This window comes from Platichthys flesus, chromosome 4, assembly GCF_949316205.1.
Source record: "Platichthys flesus chromosome 4, fPlaFle2.1, whole genome shotgun sequence".
Classification (NCBI taxonomy): Eukaryota; Metazoa; Chordata; class Actinopteri; order Pleuronectiformes; family Pleuronectidae; genus Platichthys; species Platichthys flesus.
The window spans coordinates 11,218,460-11,245,000 of record NC_084948.1 but is presented as its reverse complement, the minus strand read 5'-3'; the positions used below and the strand labels follow the sequence as shown (position 1 = coordinate 11,245,000).

The 26,541-nt window shown below is 39.0% G+C and overlaps 2 protein-coding genes across 3 annotated transcripts; one reads left to right on the top strand and one right to left on the bottom strand.

Annotated features, from left to right (window-relative positions):
- Nucleotides 1-1,088: 1,088 nt before the first annotated feature.
- On the top strand, nt 1,089-17,497 carry unc119a (unc-119 homolog a (C. elegans)). 2 transcript variants are annotated; one of them, XM_062385232.1, is made up of 5 exons: nt 1,089-1,396; nt 13,862-13,975; nt 14,275-14,368; nt 16,093-16,265; nt 16,396-17,497. In XM_062385232.1, the coding sequence occupies exons 1-5, from the start codon at nt 1,273-1,275 to the stop codon at nt 16,506-16,508; spliced, it is 618 nt and encodes a 205-aa protein (XP_062241216.1). In that variant the 5' UTR covers nt 1,089-1,272; the 3' UTR covers nt 16,509-17,497. The 2 variants fall into 2 exon arrangements, with proteins under 2 accessions (XP_062241216.1, XP_062241215.1); XM_062385231.1 differs by having other exon boundaries at nt 1,102-1,396; nt 14,278-14,368.
- Nucleotides 17,498-19,216: 1,719 nt separating this feature from the next.
- On the bottom strand, nt 19,217-26,058 carry foxn1 (forkhead box N1). Its single transcript, XM_062386272.1, has 8 exons — nt 25,951-26,058; nt 25,109-25,426; nt 24,923-25,018; nt 24,398-24,528; nt 24,202-24,298; nt 21,053-21,260; nt 20,413-20,853; nt 19,217-19,524 (listed from the first exon to the last, which is right to left on the bottom strand). The coding sequence occupies exons 1-8, from the start codon at nt 26,056-26,058 to the stop codon at nt 19,217-19,219; spliced, it is 1,707 nt and encodes a 568-aa protein (XP_062242256.1).
- Nucleotides 26,059-26,541: the final 483 nt, after the last annotated feature.

Below are 26,541 nucleotides of genomic sequence, written 5' to 3'. Positions count from 1 at the left end.
TACTTTTGATTAATATTTGTGTATTTGGGTAATGTCTTGGGCCCTGTGCCTGAAACGTTACTTAGGAGGTAACTAAAAGGGTTGTGGGAGCATGAGGATGTACAGATATTTCTTGTGTCGCTGTTGGCAACAAAAGAAGCTGGTGAATATAGTGAAATAATTAACAGGTGGAGCTAGGCCGGGGATCCATCAGGAGCTGGTGGAGACCAAAATAAGGAAATGAAGAATGGTAAATGTTATTATCCATCCATCAGGAAGAGAAACATTTCACCCCAAAAATGATAGTTTGTTCACTGTGGGTAACAGGTTTTTTATAATAACTTAATATATAAAAGTTGATTAGCAGGTTGTTCTACTGCCCCTAGTGGCCAACAAGTGATTAACGTTAAATCTGTTTTAAAAAGAACAGACCACGTGATGATAGCTTACATGTTGAGACATGCAACCATAGACTGTAAATAAAAAGCATGCAACATGGACACAATTCAAGGCCCAGGATATTTTATTAAACTGAGGTTTATGGAGTAAAGTGAAGCTGACATCTATTTATTTCTGTACATGGGGATCTCTTCTCAATTTTTCCCATCTAGAGGACACTTCTTGTATAAAGTTGGTAGCATTGAGTAACGAGTAAATTCTGTCCCAACTACATTACCCATAATCCTCTGCTAATGAGGAGAACAGTTTATTGACTTCACCTGAGGTTAATATCAGTGTTCCTGTTTGTTTGCCTACATGTGTTTGTAGAGGTTGCATCTCTGTGTGCTGAGTGTGTGAGTATGGAAAGACACTGAATGTGTATGTGTGTGTGTGTGTGTGTGTGTGTGTGTGTGTGTGTGTGTGTGTGTATGTGCAGATGACGATGCGCGCAGTCGTGTCTGCCATGCACCTCTGGTCGGTTTAAAGCCACAGGATTTGGATTAAATAGCTTGTGAGAGAGCCGATGAGCCTTGGTCGAGGGAGGGAGGGAGGGAGGAGGAAAGCTAAGGGCTGATTTTTATCTTTTACCGGATCGAGGGAGGGAGGAGGAGGAGGAGGAGGAGGAGGCGGCACGGAGAATGAGTTATTCTTGTAGCCACACAGAGCCTGTTCGCTGCGCAGAGTATTAGCCTGCGCGTCACCAGAAGCCCCGACGCAAGTAAAATCGGCTCCTGCGGCGAACGACGCCGAGAGAGCATCATCATCACCATCACCATCATCTTCATCTCCAGCATATCTCCCGGCTCCCCGTCAGGTCGCTCGCCGACTCAAACAGCACCTCTTCCGCTGGACATGAAAGTGCAGCAGGGCTGCATCTCAGCAGACATGGGGATCCCGGTTACAACCGAAGAAGAGCTGCGCAGAAATACCGTAATAACGCCCGATGACGTGCTGGGGCTCCAGAAGATCACCAAGAGTGAGTGTAACCTGCTGAGACTGATACTGTAGTTGAAGCCTGATTAATGTCACCCATCTGCTGCTGCTTCCTATCCCTGTGTCCTGACACTAACATATACACTCTGTGCGTATTTGTCCTGTTTGTATTGGCTGTGCAGAGGAAGCTGACATAGATACCATGGACAGCGACACAGTCTGAAAGGTCATCAATGAGTCTCTATAGATTAGAAGAAGAGGAAGTCAATGAACAGCTATGGGTTAAAAGTCTGACCCGACAACATTACCCATAATCCTCTGTTAATAAGGAGAACAGTTTATTGACCTTACCTGAGTTCAGGTTACAATCAGTGCTCCTGTATGATTACATGTGTTTGTTGGGGTTTGCATCTCTGTGTGCTGAGTGTGTGGGCATGGAAAGAAATTGAAGGTGTGTGTGTGTATGTGTGTGCTTCACAAATCCTGGCCCAAAAAAACCATCCTGGCACTCGCCACATCCTCGTCTCTCCTCAAGGCACCTGTGGCTGTGAGGTAACAGGTGGCCAGAGATGTGACCTGCCGATTATAGCTCCTCACAGACGAGTAACAAACACAAGAGAATAAAACCATCAGCACGTTGTTTGATATATGATGGTATCTGTTCCCACGTTAGCTCTTGGAAACAGGACAGCGAGTAACTCAGGTAGATCAGGTTTCAAGCACCAAAATCAGCAGAGTTGTGTCCAACCTTGTGTTCAGACATGACCCTAGGTGTCTTTGCATTTTAGCATGTTCTCATGTTACATATGCTGCATATTTATTAGGTGTGTTCCTTCTAATCCTACTTTAACTCTTGGTTTTATTAATTTGTTAACTGATGATATATAGTAAGGTGTCTCTAGAATGAAACAGTAAAATACCATTTAATATTGTTATTATTATTATTATTATTATTATTATTATTATTATTATTATTATCATTATTATTATTATTATTATTATTATTCGTTTCATGAGTACTACATGAGTACTAAAATTCATGAGTACTACAATTCATGACATACTTCATAATATCATATAGTGTTACACGGATGACTTTCTTCTGATTGCTGTTATAATTGGTGAATTGCTTGTGGAATCTTGCTAATTAAGTCCAGTCAGACTAATGCATTTTGTAAATATTGTGGAAGTGTCATTACCCAATCATTTACCATAAATAAAATATTTTGTGTAGTCTTCTTAATTTGTCCAATAATGAGCATAGCAGCCAATGTACTAGTATAGATCACTAAGAAAACATTACTTTACAATTAAATTTAAAATAAAATCCTAAATCACAAAATCGAATTAACGTTTTTGGGAGCTTTCAACCTCACCCAATATCTTGGTCATTAAATTTGTGTAAAGTCTATCATCAGGGTATGAGTTGGTATTAAAGTTCTGAAAAATATTGTAGTCAACCTTTATTTCAATGTTGAATGCTATTCTGAATCCTATGCTCTTAAACTAAAAAACCCACTTAAACAAAATATGTAAATATTTGCATTTGCCTTTACTCCGAAATTGATGGATGGACTGATTAAATACATTAACGACACAGAAAAGTTGTTGTCATTTTCTGATACTGCAAAAATTGATTTGCATTCATTTTCAATTACTCAATAATAAAAACTATTTTTTATAACCGCTGCTGCATCAGTGCTGCATCAGTGTGATAAAACCTAAATTACTCATGATGGTGCAGTAATCTCTGCTCTCCACTGACATGTAATCTGGATTATGTCAGGACGGCTGTAACACAGCATCCTGCAATGACAAGATGCACCTCAGGTAATTAATGACCTTGCAGGTCACATTAAAATGCAGCCATAGTCACATATCTTATTTTGGCTTTTGACAGCAGTAAATGTAATATCCACTAAAATAAATCCTTAATGGTCAAAGCTGGCATCTGTCACATGTCTCCGATGTCATTTCTGGTGATTTGAACCGTAGCTGGATGTCTGCCATTTTAAATGGCAGACCATACAAGCGGTGTACACCACAGAGAGAAGCGTTGAGTGTCGCACAATTCAGACTCATCATTTTCTGCTGCAAGGGAAAGCATATTGTTGTTGGTAAATGACTTTTCCAGTTGTGCTTTTGGGAGGTAAATACTGTACCACCATTTTGGTGCAGGCTGGCTCCAGTTTGTCACGGTGGTTCAGTGCTGATAAGCAAGGCGCAGCGCGTCATTGTCACACAGGCAGAGAGGTAGGAGAATTATAATCCAGGCAGATGAGAAGAGCCGCTCTGATGTAAAAAATCACACATTATCCGTTTACATGATGGATAATTTACAGTATGATACGCAGCCAGGCAAACAAACAGAAACACTGTCAATGCCAAATGTATCTTATGTTCATAACTGTCAATTTGTGACCTTATAATGCAGAGAATTACAATAATTCTCCTCGGACAACAGAAGTTTGAAATAGAAATAATTCTCAGTTACAATCAGCAATAACAATAATTTTAGTTTTGCATTTGCATTTCTGGGTCATTTTGTTGGGAGAATTTTTTTTATCTCTCAACCATCATGTAATATTGTGTTTGCATTGAAGTGGACTGAGGAGAGCAGTCAGAATGTTTTGATAAATAAAAAAATGGCTAAAAGTAATATCACAAAAAATGCTCTAACAATGCGGTTTAGTCTGTCAATTGGGGGATTCAAACGTAAAAATAAAGATTTACTCATAACAAACTTAGAGCTCCTCATAACTGGTCTGCAGATGGAGAGAAGTGTATAAGGTTGAGCTACATAAAGCAATTATTGCTATTAAACTTAAAAATAACCAATAATCAGAAATGAGTCTCTCATATATACTCATATAGTATTTGATGTTTCTCCCAATGTACACAATTTAGGACATAAAATAATATAGGACATATACATTTCACTGTGTCTATTAATTAATCAATGAATTACTCATAAATAAATTAAAGTGTGTTTATACTTTGAATGTATCAATGTATCCCCCATGGCCTTGTTAGCATTTTTCTAACAAGACCGTCATTTTTGTCGATCACTGCTCCTGAGTTCCACAAATATTCACATCAAACTGTTGTTTGTTTGACTTAACTGTAAAATATTAATCATATATTATTTATAATACATAAAATAAAGGTATTATAGTAATTGTAATTCTATGTATTTTAAGGTCACATGATAACAGTTACGAACATAAGATGTATTTGGCAGTGACAGTGTTTCTGTTTGTTTGCTGGCTGCGTATCATAACTCATCCATCATGTAAACAATAAACTGATAATTTGCCATTTTTCATATCAATAATTATAATAGTATTAACCCCCTTTCCTTAAATACATTACCAAGCAGTTTACTAAGTTGTCAGGGTAGTCCTGTGGGGGTGGTGCTGTTATTCAATTTTTGTATGTTTCATCTCTATAGTGTATGTCAAGGTCCCAACAAATTGAATTCTTAAATCTAAAAGAAAAATAAGATATTTGTAGATGTTCATAGTGGCCAAACTTGAAGATGGGGCAAAAGCCTGTGATCATAGAGAGGAGCGAGACACAATCACTCATATGAAACAGAAATAAGATTGACAGACTGTTCTCAAAGGCCTTGATAGTGTTGCTCATTGTTGAAATAAATATTTCAGCAGTTCCTTTTTGTCCATTCCCACTTAAACAACAGCATCACTAAAATGCTTTCTTGGAACAGATACCATACAGTATATGAAACATTAATTGTTATTCTGTAATGGGATACCACATTTGAACTCCTGATGTGCTGTATATTTGACTTAAAGGTTGCTTCTACACTAATAGCTCATCAATTATTTGGCCTTAATAAGTCAGGGACACAGATCGGCCCTTGTTCTGCGCTGGATGGGGTCTCAGCTCTGTGATTTCTACCATCACAATAGAGGCAGCTTTAATTAAAATTGATTGGTGTGGCCGGTAGTTAATCTGAAATTCACACAGCTGTCACAAGGTTGTTCTTTCAGAGTGATTTGACATAGAGAGAGAGAGAGAGAGAGAGAGAGAGAGAGAGAGAGAGAGAGAGAGAGAGAGAGAAAGAGAGAGAGAGAGAAGCTTGTTACATCCACTTGAGAGACACACGCTCGTCAGATCATAAGGTAGCTATCTGGCAAATATTATAAATGTATCATTGGAAAGGTGCATTATAATCATAAACATATAGAGATAGATATATATGGAAAGTTGAATACATAGAGAGAGATAAAGATAAAGGTAGATATATAAGGCTGTAAAGAGATACAGAAATATTAAGAGACGGATAAATAGATATTTATTGATATATGGAAATATGGAAAGATGTAGAGTGATAGAGAGTTAGAGAGAGAGCATTATATAGATAGATGGATAGATAGATAGATAGATAGATAGATAGATAGATAGATAGATAGATAGATAGATAGATAGATAGATAGATAGATAGATAGATAGAGATAGAGTACATACATACCAACATACATACATACTTACAAACAAATATACATATTCATGGCATTTTCAACAGTTCCATATGCTTTGATGCTATAGTCTAAGCCAATGGTTTTCTAACTTTACTGCTGCTACATTTCCATAGGTTGTGACCAGATCGCCTAAAGAATGATACCCCCCCCCCAAAAAAAAAGGGTTAGAGTGCCCAGACAGCGATCACAAAACACCAATGATTAGAAGAGCATCAGCAAAGGTGTAAATCTTGTTTACTGCTTTTCATTAATACTATCATGTCCCCTGAGATCATTTTATGGGTCCTTGGGTACATCCCATACTGGGAGCGAGTGGTTTAGACCACCGGCCAGAAACATACATATTGAAGGTGATGTGTTTTTACTATGGCCAAAACATTTCAAATTAAACAGTGATGACACTAAAAAGAGAGAATCCTACTCTATTTTCTATTTTTCTATTTCCTGCAGAGCTTGGTGCCCTTGACGTATTCATTTAAAAAGAAGACTCACACAAGGAACCGTTGTCTCCCGGAATCAAATTTAGAGACTTCATAAAAACATACATCGATGCAAACATAAAAAAATCAGATGTTTGTTCAGGGCTACTGGACGTGTATATTGTAGGAAACCAGAGCACCTGAAATTCTTTGGTTGTTGGTGGGACCTCACTTCACACATTAATTTATTTATATATTGCTTATTATTTCCTGGCGGGTTAGGGTTTGCATTTAATTCATGTAGAATTCAAATTGTTAAATGAAATGACTAAGATGATAGGATTTCAATGAAACTCTTTTTATTCTGCACCTGTGTCTCAGAAGTCGTTTTGACCATGTCCATAAATGAGGCGTGATCTGAAGTGAGACAGACAAATCATTGATGTCCCTCAAGGTTCCTCTCAAAGTCTGACCCTGAATGTGACAGAGATCAGTGTGTGCGTGTTTGTTTGTGTGTGTGTGTGTGTGTGTGTGCATGTGCGTGTGTGTGTGTCTGTGTGTGCCGGCAGACACAGAGATTAGATAATACTCTGTAATGAAGTGGTGTCATGGGGTTCACCTGAAGCACACACACTCTGTAGCGTGCTACTGTTACATGAAGTGCTCCACAGTACATAACCCTAATTATTACAAACCCAACAGATCCTTGAGTACAGTTAAATTCAGGCGAAGATTATTAATTATCTCAATATATTTGTCTTATTTTTTCATGCAGGAAGATAACAAAAATAATCGTATCAACAGAATCTACAGAGAAATAATTACAAATGAACTGTTCCCCTATTCATCAACCACAGAAAAGACATTGCAATGTGAGAGTCTGGAGGGAAATTGAACAATGCTTCAAGGTTAAAAGCAACACATATGGCACATTAGCTTGTTAGCCATCAGCTATTAGCTATTTGACAAAAGCTGACATTAGCATTCAACCACTTCGCTGCTAACATAAGTGCTTGAAACTTTTGTCACGTGATTTGATGGGAATAGGGGTTCAACAATGCACCTCATTAACAGATCTATCAAACCCTGGAGGTATGTTACATTCTTCACTCCCTCAGATACGAAGCCAAAATATTCCACATATGAACGTAGCCACCTTGTACCTGAGTCTGCTCAGTATTGAACCGGAGGTCACATAATTGAGATGTCATCCAATCATACTCGACCAATCACGAGTCAGTCTGGACTTTCAATCATGACGTATCACCCGGTTATTATCGCATCAAATAACTAATTTCTGAGGTATATATTAATATTTTTGACGAGTAATTTTTCTTTTTTCTTTAGTTCATGTCTCATCAACTAATGTGTAGGAGGCAGGGTTTATGACCTATAATGTAGCCACCCACCAGGCTGCAATTTGGTCTCACTTTTGGGGAGATGTAAAATTGTCCTTCATTATATAAAGCAGCAAGCTGTCCAACCTAAGCATCATGTCGGTGGAAATGACAAGGAAGGAGACAGGGAGATTTAGGGAGATTTCGAGTGTCTAGTTTATATTTAGAAGACAGATTCGAAAGTCATGTTGATCTTCTCACGTAGCAAGAGAGTTAATAAACGTATAGCCAGAGAGTCTAACTATTGGTTTTAGGTTGACTCAAGCAAAGTTTTTTTTTGTTCTTTCATCAATGGCCCTATGTTTCAAAGTTTAGATTAGACTTATAAAACCAGGTACGTTATTTTATTTTTCCGCTCTGTGGTACAGGCCAGAGAGCAACAAGAGATAAGAATCTAATCTGCATTCAGCTGCTCAGAGAGCAGCCTCTGCATGAACCTCACCAGTTGCCAGTTTGCCTACAGGTGATATGAACAGGGAGACATGAAACAACCTGCCATACACAGGTGCACTATATATCACAATGTGGACAAGGTTTAATGCTCACGTCACTATAGCCGCCTGCAGCTATAAATTATTTTAATGTGAAGTCAACATGCCTGTATTGTGTTTCCTCATGTTGTGGCATTAATTCAACATATTCTCGGCACCGATCGGGACCACAAAGTCAAACGGAAAGAATAAGGCATGTGAAGTCAATCCCTGTGGCTGAAAGTCTGTAACTCCGGGCTAATCTCTGGGATTAAGGAGCTATAAGTGGCAGCTGGCTTGCTCTTCATGAATGCCACTTTGGTGTCAGAAAGACTCCGAGTATCTGAATACAGGAACACATCATGACTCAAGACCCGGTGCTAATTTTACTCCCTATGGGGGCTGCTGCCAAACACATCTTTTCAGGACGTTATTTATGTTTAGAGTTAAATTTGACAGAAATCTGCTTTTGGTTTTTGTTGCCATGACTTTGGTGTTGACACAGATGATCCAATATTTGCAACCTCATAAAAAATCGTTTCTAATGCAAGAAATCAACAAGTCGAAATCAGGTTAGGACGTAAAAAGTAAACCTAGAATTGAACAATCCTCCTCGGAGTGAGAGTAGAAGGACCGTAGTTTTTAATGCTGTCAGATCACCTGTGCTGAGAGTCTATATCTTTTTCTTCACAGGAACAGTTAAGAATATTGTAATCCATCCAATAATATAAACATATCTTAATATTCTGCCTCCAATCTATACTGTCTATACTAGGCCTCAGGTATAGCCTGCCGACGCTCATCAAGTGTCAGACGAGGAACATTTCCAATTTGCATACCACTGATGTCGAACCCAAGATACGCTCCTTTGATTCGCTGCTGCACCCTGTTGTTGCAGAGCAGCCAGGTGGATGAGGGGAAGCAACAAGACGGACTAATCGAGCTGGCGTGCTATCAGAAGGAGCGTTGCTAGGCGACAGTGTTGAAGGAAGTGAAGTGGAGCATTTTGTGTGTGTGTGTGTGTGTGTTGTGCATATGAAAGAAGAAAGGAAAAAAGACAGAAAGAAATGGGATACGAACGTGTTTAGCTTGGTGTTTTTGAATATTGTACTGGAGTCAATCTACCCTGATCATTTCAAGACATTGTGATTCATTGCGGCAGATTTGAATGGTTAATTCCTTCTAGCATTATATTGTATTTTTCTGTTAGAGGAACAGAAAATATGGCAATAATGTCTGCAGTATGGTTTTCCCGTTGCAAGGTAGAAGAAAGGACTCTGAGACAGGATGAAAGTTTTAAAACAGTCTTTACGAGAATGTTTAGTATAAGGAGGTAAAAACACGACCATGAAAAGGTTTCCAAAGACACAGAGACTTAAGGCGAGTCCAAAACAAAGCTTTGCCGTTAACTTAAAGAATGACCACAGTAGAAATTTCTGGTAGATCAGTGAATTGGTATAAATACAGGAGAAAACAAGAAACAAGTAAAAATGACATGGGCAAACAATCAGTGGGACCCAGGGGAAATAAGATAACGATTGGAAGTAAAGTATTCTGAAATAGGAGACAACAAAATAAAAGTGGAAGTAACTAAAAAAAGAAGAAAAAAAACATCTTTACTCAAGGAACAGTGGTAAAGACAATATGAACATACAGCTTTTAGCCAGCATTAAGACTGGAATTGCACTAACACTTACAACTTGACACATCTCATTTGTTTAATCCATAAAAAAACTAAAACAAGAGCAGGTTGTGGTTTTGTGTGGACTATTTCATAGCTAGGCTAAGTTATGCTAACTGGCTGCTGGCTGTAGCCCTTTACAGGACAAACAGACACGAAGGTGCGATCTGTTTTCTCGAACAAGTACAAGCAAGTTTCACAAACTATCACACTCTTCTTTTAACAATTCTTCATAGAGTGTGATTTTTAATTCTGTCGGCTTCTGGAATTATTTCTCAGTTTCTTCACCCACATTTCCAGCTTACATCCTATGTTCCTAATGAAAAGCTTCCATATGATGTCTTTCAATTATTCTCAGTATCACAGTCATGTTTAGATACAACATGATTTTTGTCATTAGCTTTGATAATTTACACCTATTTCTTAGTGAAAAATATTTCCGCAATCAAAATCCCATGAGTAAGATATTGTTTCCATTGATTACATTTAGATTCTGCCATTGATCATGTGTCAATTAATGAAGTGTGTGTTGGATTCCTCTGTGTTGTATCTTTTCAAAAATGTAAAATCTACAATTTGATAAATGGAACTATTTTGCCGCAATTGTGCTTATACATTTGCTAAACGACCCCAACTGGAAGACTATAGAGATCTGTTATCACTGACAGAAGGCCTTGGTCGGGAATTAAAAAACTGATCAGCCTATCGAAGAGGCTACATTGGTCAGATTCAGTGGTAGACGTTTTCAGAGAGGGTTTGTGTTGTGTTGAGCTTCATGTTACTGTGGGTGTGATGTGATTATGTGGGATTTCTTGAAGTGGACTACGTGAAAGTGACTTTGTTGGGTGTGCTAATAGATTAAACGCTCCATCTGTCTTTTTCAGCAGGTTTGGCAAGTAGTATTGTCTGATTCACAAAATACATCCCGCGGTCATCTGCCCACAGAGAGGGCGAGCTCACTGATAGCTACGCGAGATGTATTCAGAGCACAGAGCCAACAGATTTTAATTATCTATTGGCAGACTGTAATTTACAGTGAGAGAGAAGATTTCTTATTCATGACTATGTGGTTCAGGGATGAACACTGGTGCTGTGAGAAAGTGTTTAAATGGGAAAGACTGTATATAAAGTTGGATGACATGACAGTTCTCAAAAAATTTGGACAAAAGTGTATCGATTGCCCTCCTCCTGGTGGCAGACTGCAGTTTAGGTAATAAATCCTGCCTCCCCCATGTTACTTAATGGGACGTGGACCAAAATAAAAAGTCATCGTAAACGTCACATAAACGTTCCTCAAATATGGTTTCTAAACCTAACCCTTCTTTTAGTTTCTTATCACACTGATGTTTCTCAAAGTGTTTTTTTTATCCTTTGATTAGTTATTTGATTCTATCTGGCTCTGAATGTGCAAGATGGTTCAGATCAGGGATATTTTGGCTTTGTTTCTGGATAGTGGGAGGAAATGGAGACTCTTCAACCATTTACATATTAAATATATGCATGTAGTGTTTATATTAGTGCTCTTAGTGGTGAACAGACATGCAGTGTCGATATGTGTTAGCTGTAGAAAGTAGTTTGGTACAGTATTAACATGTATTAATCGTAGTATTTGATGAATTTGTTACTATCTTCTAGTCTTAATTGATTCTGGTCACTTTAAACTAACTCTGCAGTGACTCAGGCCACATGCAGTCACTCTATAAATAGCGTGTGAATTATTTTTTCTTGCTGTTGCTATAGAAAAATACACGGTCCCGGACAAACAGTAGGCTTATAGATATATTCTCGGAGCAGATAAGCGCCTCACATCAAATGAACTGGCACTAGAGGGCACTACATCAAGTGGCGGCCCGCTAACCCTCTTACTGCTGTTTGGAAAGCAACATAAGGAGACTGCGTTTTTGAGCCGGAGCAGCTTTACGTGCAAATCTCTTGACCAGTCTTGTGACGTTCACCATGGAAACACTGCGCTCATATCGACAGTACATTAACATGAACTCATCACCAGGGAGGAGGCCTGTCCACGCTGCAGTGTCTGCAACAGCAGCAAGTGTTCATGCAGTGCTTTTACATACAAATAGGAATAATTTTAGTTTTGGACATTTCTTGTCCAAAGTTACTTAAATATTTTCTTGTGAGTGACCATCCAGACATAAAAACCATGATTGCACAAGTTAAGAAGACATAATATACTTCACCTTTGTATAACAGGTCTTATAAGCATCAGAGAGATTTATACAAAATACATTTGAATAAATAGTCATGATTTATACATCCAATCAACCTGCTGACCAGCTGTGCATCACAGCAGAACCTCAGTGCAAATTGACTTGAAGCTCAAGTTTTCGATCTGTCTCTTTATTTTTATTGTGAAGCTCTGTGATATTCTCCTTTTGAAAGCCGCTCTATAAATAAAATTACTTAGATCCGTTTTTGTGGTGCGGCATGGATCAGCACACTCTCAATGCTCTGTTGCTTTAACATGGTAATAAGGTTTGTAAAGTCATGCCTGTAGGTGGACAGCGATGAAGCCTGGCTCCACCTCTTATGTAAATAATATATTAGCATTTAAATGATCCAATAAATAAGTTGCATTTTCTTTGCATGACTGTCACAGCCCAAGAACGAGACATTGTTGCTGTAGTATCTCTGTGATCAACTTTTTTGTTTCTATTCATCTGTCTTTTACACAAGCACTCAAAATATGCCATCCGCTGTGAGCTCTAAATAGCGCTGTTTCACAAGAGCGACATTTTTGTACAAGGTGTCAGCTACCGTGTACTGTAGTCTATGAAAAGGTCTATAAATATCTTCAAGCAGGTGGCTAAAGCCGGTGTGGCCCATCTGCTCCCTAACCCTCAGAAACAGAAGAAGATGTAGTTATGACCATATGCTTGCACAGAAATACACGAATCACCTTCCATGTGTGTTTGTGTTAAAGTCTGTATAACGTTTGACCTCAGTTAATGTTCCGCGTTTGTCTTTTTTTAACGTGTTACATGTGAAAGTAGCCGTAAGAAAGTCTCTTCAAGGCTTATGCAACATAGACTGCCAATAATAACCCTAATGAGATAGTGTGTGTGTGTGAGAGAGAGAGGGGGGGTGCGTACTCTCTCTCTCTCTCTCTTTCTCTGTAAGCATGGGTGAGACACTACCCTCCCAACGGGGCAGGATTAGGCCTAAGAGGCTTATTGTTTTTTACCATCACATGGACCAACTGGTCATCACACACACACACACACACACGCACACACACAAACACACGCATTCAGTGTCAGCAGCGACAAATCTGTCCCTCGGCTCAGGATACTGATACACTCTTCCACAGTGTTTGTGTTCACTGGACCTGACGATCTGTTGTTTAATTAAAAATCATTCAGAGAAAAGTAAAGTTAAAGCGACTGTAACGCCGGTATACTGCAAACGGTCCATTTCTCAAATTCAAGAGTCAAGAGGGGAAGCATGTGCTGATATGAAATGTTGGAAGTTTCAGATTACAAATGTAATTCTTCAAAAAAACATTCAATTCAAAAGTCAAATAATAAACAAATGAAACCACCATTCACACAGTATGTACATAATTCTACCACCACCATAACACGTGAATATGTTGCGTTATATTGCAGTAAATATGGGCTGTGTATACTTGATACCGTGTAATTTCTGTTGATCCTGCAGAGAGAGCCCTCCTCTGTTCCTCTTCTGAATTTGTCTATTGTTTCCCATTAAAGGGTTTTTTCCACATTAAAATCAAGGGTTTAAGAATGTAAAGTGTCTAGCCTCTGTAACTGACGTAAACATTTTTAGGCATAGAGAAAAAGCTGATATGAGGGAAATTGTTTTCCTGGATTGTGAAGTCACAGAGGTGAGAAATCAAAAAAAGGTCACAGAGGCATCTTTAGTGCAAATTTATAAATGGACAGATGCTGCTTGATATAAAGTTTGCTTTATTCAAAGTGTGTTTAGTGTGTAATATATTTGTGTCCATGTATACAGTCTAAAGGCTGCTTTTCTCTCTTTTTTTTTTGTTTTGCAGATTATCTTTGTTCTCCAGAAGAAAACGTCCACATGATCGACTTCACCAGGTTTAAGATCCGTGACATGGAAACAGGGACAGTCCTGTTTGAGATCACTAAACCTCCAACACCAGGTCAGCTGCAAAACCTGACGCACAAATTGCAACAAATCTTTTCCAGGTTTAGTTAATGAAGGCTTCAAAACATTATTTTAAATAGTTTTGTTGGATATTTTCCTTGTCCGATGGCCTTGTAAAGGATATGCTAATACAACAATAATAGTATTGGTAATGAATTTATTTTCTTGTCAACTTAATATTGACTGCATGTACAGTGAGCTATAGCCATATTTATCTCCCCTGATGAAATTAACCAAATGAAGGATTCGGAGAAGTTTGATTTTGTTTAAATGCTTTTCTTTCTTTCTGTTTAGCAGGAGATAAAAAGCATTGTGACCCCAACGCCGGCCGTTTCGTGCGATACCAGTTCACCCCAGCCTTCCTGCAGTTGCGACAGGTTGGAGCCACGTAAGTTCACTGTGTGTTTGTTCCCTCCACACGAGAGATGAAGACTTGAGACCAATGTCCTTGAACGAGCACTGGGATGCAATAGTGTCCTTTCAACCCCTGCTGCTCTGACAGAAGACTCACAGCAGATGTAGGAGGCGTGTGGGCTTCAGTGTGTGGCGACGGGCTGACGATGATGAGTGTGAACACACAGAACAGCCCACCTCCTGAGTCAGGCAGCAAATAACTGTCAGAACTCCTGAGTGCTGTTTTCATTTGACTTCTTCTCTGACTGCAGATTTCATTCTAAACCAACAACTAACTCATCTAGATCTAATCAAAATCATCAGTGTATATTGAAGATATCATTAGCAGCACCTCAGAAAGGATACATGTCGATTGTTGTCTGGGGGATCAATTTAAAGGTCAATTTTTCAAAGTCTTTTTGTCAATTTTGTCAGAAGTTGTATTCACTAAGTTTAGTTAATAATAATGAGTTGTTATGTACAGTGACTTCATTAAGATTATGTCAGATTGGCTGAAGAAAGAAACAAATTGAGGCAAAAAAATAAAACTGTTGGTTGTTTTCATGGTTCGACTTACCCACTCAGTCTGTGGACATGCTTTAGTCACACGTGTTCCCTAAAGAAAAACATTATATTTTCCCCCCACCATTTTTTTAAAGATAGATTAAGTATAAATCCAGTTTTTCTAAACACTGCCCTCACCACTGACGTGTTCTAAACACTGGACTTTTAGCCAATGATGGAGAAAAAGCAAAGCAGCACAATTCGTGAAAAACTTTTATTTAAAAGCTGGGTTAACTCCAGGAAACCATTCTGGAAGGAAAATTAAACCATGAAAACAACTTTGAAGATGCACACACTCTGGTCTGCATAGCGAATGCTGTTTGACCAAATCAAACAGCTGCTGAGGTCAGAAACAGGGCAATCCTGTAGAGCACTGATCACAGATATAAACACTTACAATTCTTCTCATTTTACCAGTTAGTAATGACTTCAACTTTTACACATTTAGAACTAGTCTAAGTTATACTGAACCAAACTTAAAAGGACACAAACATAATGCTAGCTCACCTGTCCTCTCTGTCCCCATTTAATTGCATTGTCCACTGTCCATTGTCCGCTGTCTAAATAAAATGTGGCCTTTATGCTGGCATAAAAACAGAAAAATAAAATGTGCAGCAAAGTACCTTTTTTTCTGAAGGCAATTTAGAACCACTGTCACAAATCCGAACCAATTCATAAGTTGTTGCAGTGATAATGGTGACTTCCAAGCGATATATTACCTTCTATATAATCTATTAATATTGTGTAAGGATTGATGGAAGACCAAAACACACCAAGAGCAGTGCTAGTATTTTTTAAAGCTAAATACCATAAAATATCTTTGCAGTTAGTAACCGCTTTTTGCATGGCATTATGGGTAAAGTGCATGATGCAATACGTCATGTACTATAACTTTCTATTTTTTTGGGGTGCGATAGTTCTTTAACCCAAAGGTGGGTTATTGTGTTTTTAAAGGTTAACACTTAATGTGTGTGATCATCTGACTGATCATATTTCTTAATCTGATGGACTTTGTTGAAATGATGTTGCTTCGATACCCATATATCACTTTGAAGTGATGGAAGTTGTCAGTAACCTGTAAAGTTCACCTGACCTTTGCGCTGCCTATTTACAACACAGATTTACATTTTCATTTCTCCCCCTGTGTCTCTGCAGGGTGGAGTTCACAGTGGGCGACACCCCCATCAACAACTTCCGCATGATCGAAAGACACTACTTCCGCAATCAGCTGCTCAAGAGCTTTGATTTCGAGTTTGGCTTCTGCATGCCCAGCAGCAAGAACACATGCGAGCATATCTACGAGTTCCCCGCACTGTCAGAGGAAATCAGTGAGTGTGACACACACACACACACACACACAAACACACCGAAGAATCACAAGAGACAAATACACCCACGCGTAGATGCTTTAGCAGATCTAACAGGATTTGATGTGGTTGTGTACTTCTTCTCTGACAGTGCGAGAGATGATCCTGCACCCTTACGAGACGCAGTCTGACAGCTTCTACTTTGTGGACAACAAGCTGGTGATGCACAACAAGGCGGATTACTCCTACAGTGGGGGGCCTTAGGAAGGCACCCCACCCTCCACCCTTTCACTCCCCCTCTGTTCTAGACATTTTCCATGATCCAGGCACCACGTCTGACCACAGCTGTTGGACAAACCACTCTCGTCTCGCTCCTGTTACTTTAACATGCTATTCTAATTCAGGTATTCAGTCAAGTTTCTCCCTCTCTTTTGCAGGAACATTGAATTCTGCCAGTTTTATCAACAGTTTGCATGAGTGTATGTGTGTTTGTGTGTGTGTGTGTGTGTGTGTGTGAGATGTATGTGTGTGCACGCGTGCGTTTGTGTGCGCGTGTGTGCGTGTGTGTGTGTGTGTCTGTGTGCACATGTGTCTGTGTGGGCAGTAAACACATGCAGTGTCTGTACATGCTGTCGATTTCAGTGTGTTTATGTGGGCTACACTTGATCATTAGGCAAACTAGGATTCATTTACATGTTGTGTGTTTTCATAGTCGTGAATGTGAAAAGGATGAGGAGACAATATTTGTCCTGAATTACACCACGAGACAAAGAGAGAGTTTAAATTGAGATAAAAAAAAGTTTAATCATCCATTTGGATGTACAGTATATTTATATAGTTTGTATAGAATCTCATTACATTTTTACTCCTGAAGCTTCTCAGATTTGTAGACGTTATTCTCTTCCAAATGATTCAGTCCTCCTACTGTGAGCGTTGTCATTGTTCAGTCGAATGACAAACAGAGATGTGTACTTTGTCTTTGTTAATGTGTCATTTGTTTTACCTCCTCTGGTTCATAGTACTACTACTAACGTCAGGAGTATTTTTTAAATAGATAGCCATTTTGAAGTGTCAGAAAACATTCATTAGTCAAAAGTCAAAGGTCTGATATCAATTTTGATAATCAGTATGTTCTCTGTAGTACTGAAGCACTATGTATATTTTATGATAAATGTTTTAAATTAAAAAAAGTATGTAAAGTTTTGACAGCCGAGATACCATCACTGCAATAAATATGGGATTTTTTTCAAAGATTTTACATACGTTGTGTTTTCTTTCAACAAAGGATGAAACTTAGAACAAGATAAATAAACAATGAGTTAAAAGTCATGCTGAACAGACAATATATATATATAAATATATTTATAACAAAATAACTGAGTTGCCAGATGTTGTCCAGTTAATATTGTTTCGCCGCCAAAACGTGGATTCAAGTTACAAAACCTTTCGGACATGTTTAAATACAAAAAAAAAGAAATAAAAATAAAAAAAAATCTGTAATTGCCTTATTTATAAATATATTTAAATGTCTTCTTCTTCTCCCCATTAAACAATCCAGAATCTATGAATATGGATATGAATGCAATATCTAATATTCACAAGCTGTATAAACTGGCCTTAAGGGCTGTATTGTCTCATTAACCTTAACCCATTTAATTAATGTATTAATTAAACATGATTCTTGGTCTTGGAGAGTCTCATCAGAACCTGAGGTCTAACAGCCTGAATCTGTAGGACTAATTATAACCCAAAGACTTTAAGGTAATATATTTTACCTAATGTAATTGAATGGGTTTTACCTCAGCGTTAATCAGGCGTCATAACGAAGGAAAAACCAATTGTCTCTGCTGCCATCTTCTGTAAGAACAGTCCTATTACACTGAGGACAAGTCGACTTCTACAAGCGTTTTCTACCGATCCAATGACACTGGACTCAGTAATGTCACATATATCAAAATAAACACAGGTAGGCTTTTAATAGAATATCATATTGAATGTATTTAATGAGAAGCCGTCTAATCAGAGACTGATTGTTGTGTTAACTGCGGTTACTGCTGGTTTGTCAGTTGTTTTGAAGGTGCTTTAGAAAAGGACGTCCTCAGGAGAGGCGGTGGTCTAGTGGCAGAAACGGACTATGGGCAGAGAAGGTCTCTGGTTCGTCTCTGGTTCGACCCCACGGAGAGACAACAGAAGATGAACCTGGATTGATCTGTCCAAAAATCCAAGAGTCTCCCTACCCTGTGTCCCTGAGCAAGGCACCTTACTCCCCCAACATCTGCTCCCTGAGCGCCGTACATGGTCCCTCACTGCTCTGTGTGTCCTGCACCAGATGGGTCAAAAGCAGAGATTAAATTTCCCTAATTGCATGAGTGTGCCTTTGCATGTCTGTGCATGTGTTTGGGATGAATAAATGGGTCTTAATCTGTAATTAACATGTTTTGTGTTTGTGTTTTTAAACTCTGATATGTTAAAACTAAACCCTGACATTAAATAAATCTGATATCAAGGAACTGACCAAAAATAAAGGGCAAACTATACAAGTGATAATTATATTTAATATGATAGGAACATTTATTTACACATGACAACGTTTTTTTTAAATGAGTTTAAAATCTAAAATAATGAAACATTTGTATAACAATGTGACAATGAGGCTTATAAAAGGTAAATAAATAACTAAATTCACAAACTAATTTAACAACATATTCAATAAGGAACTTTATTACAATTATATTGTATATCATTAGCTAATTAACCATATATCATCTCTTGTAAATAAACAGAATGGGGGAAAAAAATTGAAATTGAAAAACTGTAACAAGAGATATTTTTGTGAATGTGAACAGTGAATATGTTTACATCATTTCCTCCACAGAGAACCAGACTAATACTTTGGCACAGAGCTGCTTGTTATAATTTTTCACATTCTGTTAAATATCAGTTCTCAGGGACAATGATCCGCCGTCAGGTCTTTACATTAAGGAGATGGATGTGGTACAAGAGGTCAGATAGCCAGCCATGTTCTCCACCCCTGAATAAGCCACAGGATGAAGTCCATGCTGCTCCAAGCTTTGGTCACCTCCGGCATCCTCGTCATCATACTCTGCTTTACATCGACCCACAGCAGTCACCTGTGACGTCTGCCCCACAGGCAGCATCACCTGCAGGCGGCCGGTGTGGATGTGGGGCTCCTGCAGGACAGGGGGGGTGGACAGCAATGCAGCGGTAACTTGTGGATCTGACATCAGGGTGTCCTCCCTAAACTCCTCCCAGAGGTGTCCTGAAACCAAAGAGGGAAGGTGTGTTTTGGAAAGTATTAAAACAAAACAAAAAGACAAAATGCTGAGTTCACAGAAATTAATTATTTCGCTGTTGAAGGATAAAGGTCAAAACTATTTCATATTCCCGAAAATTATCTAAATGTCCTCATCCAAATATTATTTAATCTTAAAATTTGTTCAGGGAGGAACTTCTGGATCAAATTGTCAAACAATCAGCATTTTCTTTCCAATATTTCATACAAAATAACAATACTATTTATACAAAAACAATCAAACCAAGATACCATCAATATACTACATACATTGCACAAAAAGATTCAAGACCCAAAATAACAACTGAGTCAATCACTACCGGTAATGAGTCTTTCAGAACAAGGAAACCCTGTGAAGAGTTGACAGGAGAAACCGTCAGCAACATGCATCCCTGGGCATGTTGCTCCCTGTGCAACATGCATCAGACAGGGAGAACTGAAGTTTGTCATATAGAGCAATGAACACAAACATAATCTGACAAAAGTCAAGTTTTCTTGTGACCTCTCAAAACACATTTTCTACCTTGTGAACAAGATTTCTATGGAATGCCTTGAGAAAATTCGGCCCCCCTCGATGAACTGATTAGAATTTCTTGTTTGAAAGTCAAACGTAAAGTTCAAAGTGACCCTACAAATCACGCTTTTGTGAATACACCATCTTAGGATCATTTGAGGGAATTTATCCAAGTTTGGTTCAAACATTCAATTGGACTCAAAGTAGAACTCATTAGCTTTTGGGGGTCAAATGTCAACGATTTTTAAGTGATCTTAAATCAGGCTGCACAAACAGACTCTACCTGTGAGCTTTTATTCTCTGATAATGTGAATGTTTGGTTTTCTGTGACACTGTCATACCTTGCAGCTGCAGGTCAGTCAGACAGGAGTTAAACGTGTCAATATCATAACTGGCATCTCCCTCCAACAGTAAGTCCTGCATACTCCTGGGGCCAACACTGTAATCAGCCTGCAGAGCAGAATTATAAACCGGTGGCATCTTCTCTGTTTGGGATGAGTTCAGGCCTCTAGCTGCAGGTTGCAGTCCACAGGGCGAGCACAGGGCAAATGAGCTGCCGGGGTAAGCTGATGTGGGGGGGATGAAGCGGGGCTGCTGCGGTAAGATATGGTTGTAATGTGGACGCCGCACAGGTTGGCAGGGCGGTCGGAGCTGGGCCGGGCTGCAAGAAGACGAGGAGGTGCTGTAAAATGGAGTCCCTCTGGATAAGAGGGATGAGCTGGTGTAAGGAGGTAAAGATCTGAGCTTGTCTGGTCTCTCTCCCACAAGACGATCAAGGTCGTCTGCAGAGAAAAGTGAGGATCAAATCAAGGTTCAATTAGATTCAGTTTTATTAAAACATCTGTAAAGTGCATTTTTTAGACTTTAATCTCACACTGAGATGAATTCATGGTAAAAATCATTCTTTATCATGTTGAATTCTAAACATTCACTTTCAGTTTCTGTAATAGATTTGCTGTTCAGTGTATTTAAGGGTTCCACCTGGCTTCGCCATGCTTCTGCGAACAGTGATGGGGTCTTTGCGCCGCCACTTGTGCAGCTCCTCCTGCATCTTCACCACCTTGGCAGGATTGAGGGCCCACAGACAGCCTTTACGGGACGAGTTCCCATTTTTGTTCTCCACCTTCTCAAAGCACTTGTTCAGGGAGAGGTTGTGACGCACTGAGTTCTTCCAACCATCGGGAGCTGTCTGAACGACGGGGGAGGGGAAGGTTTTAGTGCCGCAGATGAGGATGAAACAGGTTAAAGAAACAGCTCTCAAGCTTTGTAATGACCAGATACTTCATTGAAGAACCAGTAAGGAAGAAAAACCAGTTGGCAAAAAACTCACATCAGTCAATGAGCAGGCTTATGCAAAAAGTACTGGACGGATTACCACAAAACTTGGTGGAAGGATGTGGTATGGGTCAGGGAAGAATCTATTCAATATTGGTTTGGATCCGGAGCAGGAGGCAGATCCCGGTTTCTTTTTAGATCGTTTTTTTTTTTTTTAAGAGAATAATTCATGGCCCTTAACTAAAAATATCAAACACATTTAGAGAACTGAATGAATTCCCGGCTATACGGCCTTGGAGGATATGCACTCTTTTGATTGGCATTCTAGTTTTCCATAAAAAATGTCTGAGAAAATGTCAACCAGAATGTTCTCTCACTGATGAACTTGAACCTGTTAACCCTTTGTCATGTTTTTCACAAACATGGAAAAAAATTCAAGCAAACCTTTAAAACCGTTACATTTTTTTTAAAATTATTAAAATCACTATCATCTTTCTTTTTTTTATTTGATGTAAATGTTTATCATTCTCTTATGATTGTTTAGGATTCATGAACAAAGCGTCCAGCCTTGTTGCAGGTTCACCCTTAATCTGACCGTGTTTCACTGACTATGAGTCAAATCCGAGCACTCTCACAAACTGACAGAAACCAGCACCATGCCCTCCCCTGAGGCAACATTAAAACATGTATTCATTTTCCTGCAATCTGCAATGATTTATGTGTGCGTGCCATAGCAAGTGTGCTCTGAACCTAACTGAACTCACACAAACTCGACAATATTCATAAAGTTATTTCAATGAATCTCAAAGCCTTTGCTAAATCCACCTGACTTTCCTCCAGTGAGTGTCAGTCTGTCATGTGTCAAGTGTATTTTATGGCTCTGCAGCCTGTGCTCAAGGTCACAGGCAGCTGTTTGGAAAGCAGCCATCAATAAGGTGCCTTCTTGAATAAAACATCGGTGGCAACTCTTTGAGCTCCTTCCAGATGTGAATATGAACAGATTTGTAGATATCTTGACTCCTTTGCTAAATCTACCGCGTTTGTGACGACTGAGGGTTCAAACCAAGGTCTGACACCGCAGATGAATTCTTCACCATAATTAAATCATAGGTTTGTGGATTTATGATGAGTTTTAATCTACCATCTCGACTAAATGAAATGATTAGAACTGTGGATATCAAAGGCATCATTACGGTGGAATATATACAGAATTTATTGGATAGAAATAGAATGATAAGTTCTATTGATAAGGCTTGATTTTCTGATTGGTCACAAAGCTTGCCTACATACAGTACACTCACGTAGCTAACACATGCTGGTGACATTAGAGCGACACAAAACAAGCCCTTCATCCCAATTAACATACCAGCCTCACGCCTTTACAGGCTTCTGTCCAGTTGGTCCAGAGCCACCCAGCTGCAGGTGCTGCACACTGCACAGTGCCATAAATCATTTCATGGGGGTAATTAATGTCAGCTACAACAGAGATGTGGCTTGAGCAAAACACTACAAACATGAACATCAGCCCTTCATCTACCAAACCAGAGAAACCACTTGTGCAAACACATGCACACACGCAAATTTGTGTAGCTATCCTTGTTAGGACTTTGCATTGACTTCCATTCATTGAGTACAGCCTAACAACACCCTTTCCTTAAACTTTACCTAACCCTAATTCTAACCTTAACATAACCGCAATTCCCATCATACACCAAACCTTAACAAGGGCCTCCAAAACTAACATTTGCCTTATTAAGACAGTCCCACCTGTGTCATTATAACTTCATGGTCCCCATGATGTGTGCTGGTCCTGACAAGGTCAGTGTTTATATCGGAAAAGGTCCTACAGAGGTAACAAAAACAAGTACACACACAGAGCTCCTCTTAAACAGATACAAATTCAGTCAGTGTAAATCCTGCACTCATGACACAGGGCCCACTGGCCTCAGATCAACCCATAGAATCAACTCAATACACGTAACATAATATATTTAACCTTGGCTCCAGCTACAGGTCCGTGCTGACTGTTATCATACTGTACATACATGGGACACTTTTACCTTGGTAGTACTGCTTTAGGTTTGTTTGGTCTGTTCTGGGTTGAGTCTTAGCACAAATATGACAACTTGTATTTTGTTTGGAAGCCTTGAGTCTGATCTGATCCTATCTGTGTGAAGTATTTTAAGTTGACAAGTGATGGAGGTCCTTATTATGACAATTATATCAGACTTCAGACAATTATTTCAGACTTTCAGAGCAGATAGGAATAAATCCTTGAATCCAAGAATGTTTCTGTTTCTTTAATATGGTCAGATAGAGCGTTAGCCTTAAAAGAGGTATGCTATCTCTGAGTGCCTTTTTAGCATTTTTAGATTTAGTTTTTTAACAAAAAAAATGTTACTTCAACCATGTTTGCGGCTTGTTTATGACAGTAATCAAAATGGTTGAGAACACTAATTTTTTCATTTTGAAACATAATTTTTGTGCTACTGCATAAAAATAGGGGTTTGCTTGGAAACAGGTAAATGGAAATTAAAGTAAACAGTGTTAAAACCAAATCTGAGCTCTAACATCTTCAGAGGAGAACTGACAATGCTATGACCAGATAACGTTCAAAGTCCGACAGGTTTGTGAGAGGAAACATGTTTGACAAACAGTGCAACAACCAGGTGTAGTCAAGATAATCTCAGATAATCTCAGATTCACATCTCAATGGGATTAACCTAGTTTAATAGTTATGCTAATAATACATGATAAGATATATTGAAATACTGGACAGATTTAGACAATATGAATGTCCAAACTTAGTTAGATTCAGTGTGTGTGGTTAGAAAAATAAATACATGTTGTGGTACCTTGAAATATGGGAAGTGTTCCGTCATGAAGCTGTAGATCTCACTGACGGGCAGACTTCCTGTTTTACTACTCTTCAGAGCCATAAAGATCAGGATACTGCAGTGATGAAGAAGAATTTCTCTAATTAGCATTTTAATTGATTGATGCTTTAATTGTTAGAGAGTTAAATATATATATTGTGTGATGCAGTTTCACCTGTAAGAGTAGATGGGTTTAGGGAAGAGGGACTGAGTGATGACCTCCTGATGAGATTGAGTGGAGAGACTTTGGAGAGAATATTTGGAGCTGTTGGGTGGCTCATTGTCAGAGTAGGGTCTGGACGAGACCTGCAGAGAACACACAAGCAGACACATACACACGCACACATATTCATATCATGACCAGAAGTTGATAAAATACAGATATGGGGCTCAGATATTTCCTTGACATTTTCTTTCATTAGCTTAGATTTACTCATATATATATATTGATATATAAACTGCCACAATAAAGCTTTAACTGAGTGTATGTTTATTATAATCAATAAAATCAACTATAATCAATTATAACACCCTTTTCTTACAACAGAACAACATCTGCCATTATAATGTCTTTCATCAATAACTGTTATATTTTTAAACCGTGAAAGAAAACCAATGTACCTGCCACTTGAGTTATTGTTCATCACATACGTTCCATCTTCTGCAGCAGCCAAGTGTGCATGTATGATCGCTCACTCACCTGTGGTAGAGGCCTGGATGAGCTGTAAGATGGGTAAGTCTGAGACAGGAAGCAGGAGGGCTCCACTGGTACAGCAGGTAGCTCTGGGTACGAAATCTACAAGTAAGAGAAAATGTTCAACTTTGTAGAAGTCAACATCCTTGGATTCTATATACCAGGTGAGTTATAGCACATAAGACCAGGAACCTGAATGCTGCTGTTGTATTGGTCCCAGGGTGGTGGTGGCCCCTCACTGCTGGACCCCGGTGAACTTGGGTCTGGACTGAACCCCTCATGCAGACAGCTGAAGGAAGAAGAGCACTGCTGGAGGCAACTTGCGGTCGGCAATGCTCCATCCCCGTACTGTCGGCGGTATGGGTGGAATCGGTCGGAATCGACGGGACCTATGCCCACGGCTGACCCTGAACCCATGATGCCATCAGCGCTGTGCCTCCTGTTCACAGCTGCGGTCCTCAGGGTGAAGGCGTCCTGCTGAGTGAAGCAGACGTCCCTGACCTTAGTTGTCTGTGGTGTGATCATTAACATGGGGGATACAGTTTATACTTATTTTTTATATAATATAATTCAATTTATACTGATCTCAACCATAAAAAAAATTTGTTTTGTTATTCTTTTCTTTCCCCCTTTGGAAACAAATATAAAAAGCTGCTTTCCAATACAAGCAAACTTCTGTCATATACACCGAATATTGTTTTCACATGAATTAAACACATGCAATATAAAATGTTAATTATTAAGCTCCGGAGGTGTTGGTGAGCAGATTTATTTTACTTTTGGACGCAATTTGTTGGGTTGTAGTTTTATATTTACTATACCTAACAATAAACTCACCTAAGCGAACAATATTTCCCAAAAATATAAATAAAGATTAATTTTCTTTTAAATAATGAATGCAATATATCCTTAAATAAATGGTAGGTGAACATATCGGATCCTGGAAAGCAAAGACTGTTTCTCAATGAATATTCAACACTACTCACAAGTAACTTCCATTTTTTAAACGTGCATTTCAAAGAGCTGCTCAGTACCTGTGATTCTGCCATCTGCTGGCAGGACGTCTCAGAGGGCTCAGAGGTGTGAAGGTTGGCCTGAAGGGTTGATGTTTGAGACCTGCTGCACGTCGACGAGTCGGACATTCTGCACCAAAATCTGCACCCGGGGAGAAACAAAATTGATCTAAATAATGTATTTTCCATATTTGCGGTGTGTGAGTGACCATATTGTGATGATGTGGTGTTTTTTCAAGCAGATGATACGTCTTGTCACTGACTGATCCAACAGGAGCGGAATATTGTATGCTTTGTCATGAAAAAGGATGTGAGCTGCATCAATTTGAATGAAAGGTCACAAGAATGTTATTTCCCAAGCAATAGCTTGGGAAATGTGCTTTTTCATACGATAATTAAGAAACGAAGTTAGCATAGCATTAACCTTGAAAACACTTTAAGAAAAATAGAGAAACTGAGATAAATCCCATCCTTCTAAAAGACATAAAAAACATATGTATTAACAGTGTGTTAAGATGGCCGACATGACTGCTCCTCAAAAGTGAAGTTGAAGAGTCTCGATCACCCCCTGGTGCCTGGCTGCAATAAAGGTCATAAACCCTGCTTGCTCCA

What these genes read in the sequence shown, in the direction of transcription:
- foxn1 (XM_062386272.1), bottom strand. Translation starts at nt 26,058, where the DNA reads ATGTCCGACTCGTCGACGTGCAGCAGGTCTCAAACATCAACCCTTCAG. An exon ending in AAACCCATCTACTCTTACAG is followed by an intron (nt 24,299 to 24,397) that starts GTGAAACTGCAT and finishes TCATCACTGCAG; the next exon opens with TATCCTGATCTTTATGGCTC. An exon ending in GACTGACCTGCAGCTGCAAG is followed by an intron (nt 19,525 to 20,412) that starts GTATGACAGTGT and finishes CTTTGGTTTCAG; the next exon opens with GACACCTCTGGGAGGAGTTT.
- unc119a (XM_062385232.1), top strand. Translation starts at nt 1,273, where the DNA reads ATGAAAGTGCAGCAGGGCTGCATCTCAGCAGACATGGGGATCCCGGTT. An exon ending in GCTCCAGAAGATCACCAAGA is followed by an intron (nt 1,397 to 13,861) that starts GTGAGTGTAACC and finishes TTTGTTTTGCAG; the next exon opens with ATTATCTTTGTTCTCCAGAA. An exon ending in CGCACTGTCAGAGGAAATCA is followed by an intron (nt 16,266 to 16,395) that starts GTGAGTGTGACA and finishes CTTCTCTGACAG; the next exon opens with TGCGAGAGATGATCCTGCAC.